This window comes from Elephantulus edwardii, unplaced genomic scaffold (assembly GCF_000299155.1).
Source record: "Elephantulus edwardii isolate Elephantulus edwardi_28Jun2011 unplaced genomic scaffold, EleEdw1.0 scaffold00038, whole genome shotgun sequence".
NCBI classification, from domain to species: Eukaryota; Metazoa; Chordata; class Mammalia; order Macroscelidea; family Macroscelididae; genus Elephantulus; species Elephantulus edwardii.
In genome coordinates this window covers 11580041-11582072 of record NW_006399788.1, presented here as the reverse complement: position 1 = coordinate 11582072, position 2032 = coordinate 11580041, and the positions used below count along the sequence as shown (strand labels likewise).

Below are 2032 nucleotides of genomic sequence, written 5' to 3'. Positions count from 1 at the left end.
ATAAGTATGTGCATCTCTCCCAGTCAGTTGACCAGGTAAGTTGTCTTCCAGATTCTTGGCACAGCTTGATGAGCACATCCAGGGCAGCGTCTGTTTATTGAAATTTGTCAAATGGTATTCCATCAATCTCTGGAGCTTTAGTCCTTCAGAGCAGCTTGAACTTCCTCCTTCATCACCATTGCCTCTTGATCATATGTTGTTTCTTGACATTCTCCTATGTCAGCCAATTCTTTTTGGTACAGTGACTCCGAATACTTATTCCATCTTCTTTTAGTACTCCCTGGATTATTTAATAGTCTCCCCATAGTATCCATAATATTGCAATTCACAGCTTTGAATCTGTTTTTTAGTTCCTTCCACTTAAGAAATGCTGCGCAATTTCAGACCTTTTGATTTTCCGACTGCTGTCAGGGACTTCTCCAGAGTAGTGAAAAGCACCGATGTCAGTCTAGACAGTAAGGTGCGCCTGATCTAGGCCATGTCCTTTGCAATTTCTTGCTATATATTAGAGTTGGACAATGACAAAAGAACTGATGCCTTTGAATTGTGGTGCTGGAGAAGAGTCTTGAAGAGAGCATGGACTGCCAAGAAAACAAATAGGTGTTTTGGAGAGGATGAAACCAAGTTTCTCCTCGGAGGTTAGGATTTGAAGCTCCATCTCACCTACTTTGGGCATGTGGTCAGGAGGGATGGACCCTTGGAGAAGGACATCAACTTAAAAGGTTGGAGGGACAGGCAAGGAGAAAAAGATCCCAGATAAAAGGACTGATGCAGTAACTAGGGCCATGAGGGTAGGAGTGTCAGAGTCAGTGAGATTGCCTCAGGACAGGGCAGGCTTCAGAGCTGCTGTTCAAAGGGTTGCTATGAGTCACAGGCGACTCAACGGCACATAACAACAACAACAAAGTTAGCATGAGACACCGTCAATTTGATGTCAACCAATTACAATGATTCAAAGGCTCCTTGGCAAACTTCGGTCTAACTGTATTTTCCCAACTACCATTGACCTGAACCAACTGTATAACATTCATATGTACTTTGTGGCAAGTTTGATTAAACACTGTCCAGCGGCCCATAAACACTTTTCTAGGAAAGAAGTATCATTTTCTAGGAAAGCAATGTAAGTAACATAAGAAAACTTACTTAGGGTCCTGGTGGCTTTGGGAGTAAGTGGTGGTGGACTCAAGGGCGTTGACTGAGGAGGTGAAGAGCTGTGAAACGGCGTTAGCCGACTGTCCACTAGCTGGAGACTCTTTGGCCTTTGTGCTTTTCGGGATGGACTCTAGAAGGGGAGGAAACGTAGCAAAACATTCTCATTGTAAGGAACACTGAGTTCAGTCATGCTCTAGACAACCTGTCTACTGAGAATCTTGCAAAAGGGCCTAATTCCAACATCGTTTTTGAGCTTAACACATTAACAATATGGTGGGCGCCACAGCAAAGATACTACCTGGGATTCAGTGAACTGTATATTACCTTCTACTTGGGCAGATGGGATTCTGACCATGGCTGGAAATGTGTCACTGAGGCTGGAATCAAGCCACTCTGTTTCCCACAGAATCTTGGTCTTGCCAAAGCTGACAGCTTAATGTGGGTTATATGATAAAAACAAAAGTCTATCTTTCTTTAAGGGACATGCTGAAGTTTGGACTGACTCATGGAACATGACGGTGAGAACCACATTCCTAAGCACTAACCCACATGTTTACAATGTGGCTACAAGATCCTGCACCAATATTGATTTAGAGACTCAAATTCTCTGTATGCACTTTCTTATCATAAGCTGAGATCTGACACCTACCAGGAGCAGCTCTTCCCTGCCACAAGCTGCAGTCAGACTTCCATCTGCTGACCTACTGCTGTGGGGGCTGGCAAAGTGCCTAGCTACAGCCTTGGCAAGCCCACGTGCTTTGCTTTTTATTTCCTTTTTTCCCCCCAGTCTTCTTTTTTTAAATTTTATTAATTTTAATCAACATTTACAGAGATTTTGGATTTTCATTCATTCATTGTTGCACTATTTTCTTTACCCCCT

At 43.2% G+C, this 2032-nt stretch overlaps 1 protein-coding gene across 1 annotated transcript in view; it reads right to left on the bottom strand.

Moving 5' to 3' along the window:
• The window catches only part of DOCK5 (dedicator of cytokinesis 5), a 242031-nt gene that overhangs the window by 9033 nt on the left and 230966 nt on the right, over positions 1 to 2032 (bottom strand). Inside the window, exon 50 of the mRNA XM_006884916.1 lies at positions 1144 to 1282. Coding sequence (XP_006884978.1) covers positions 1144 to 1282 — 139 coding nt within the window. The remainder of the gene's footprint in view (positions 1 to 1143; positions 1283 to 2032) is intronic.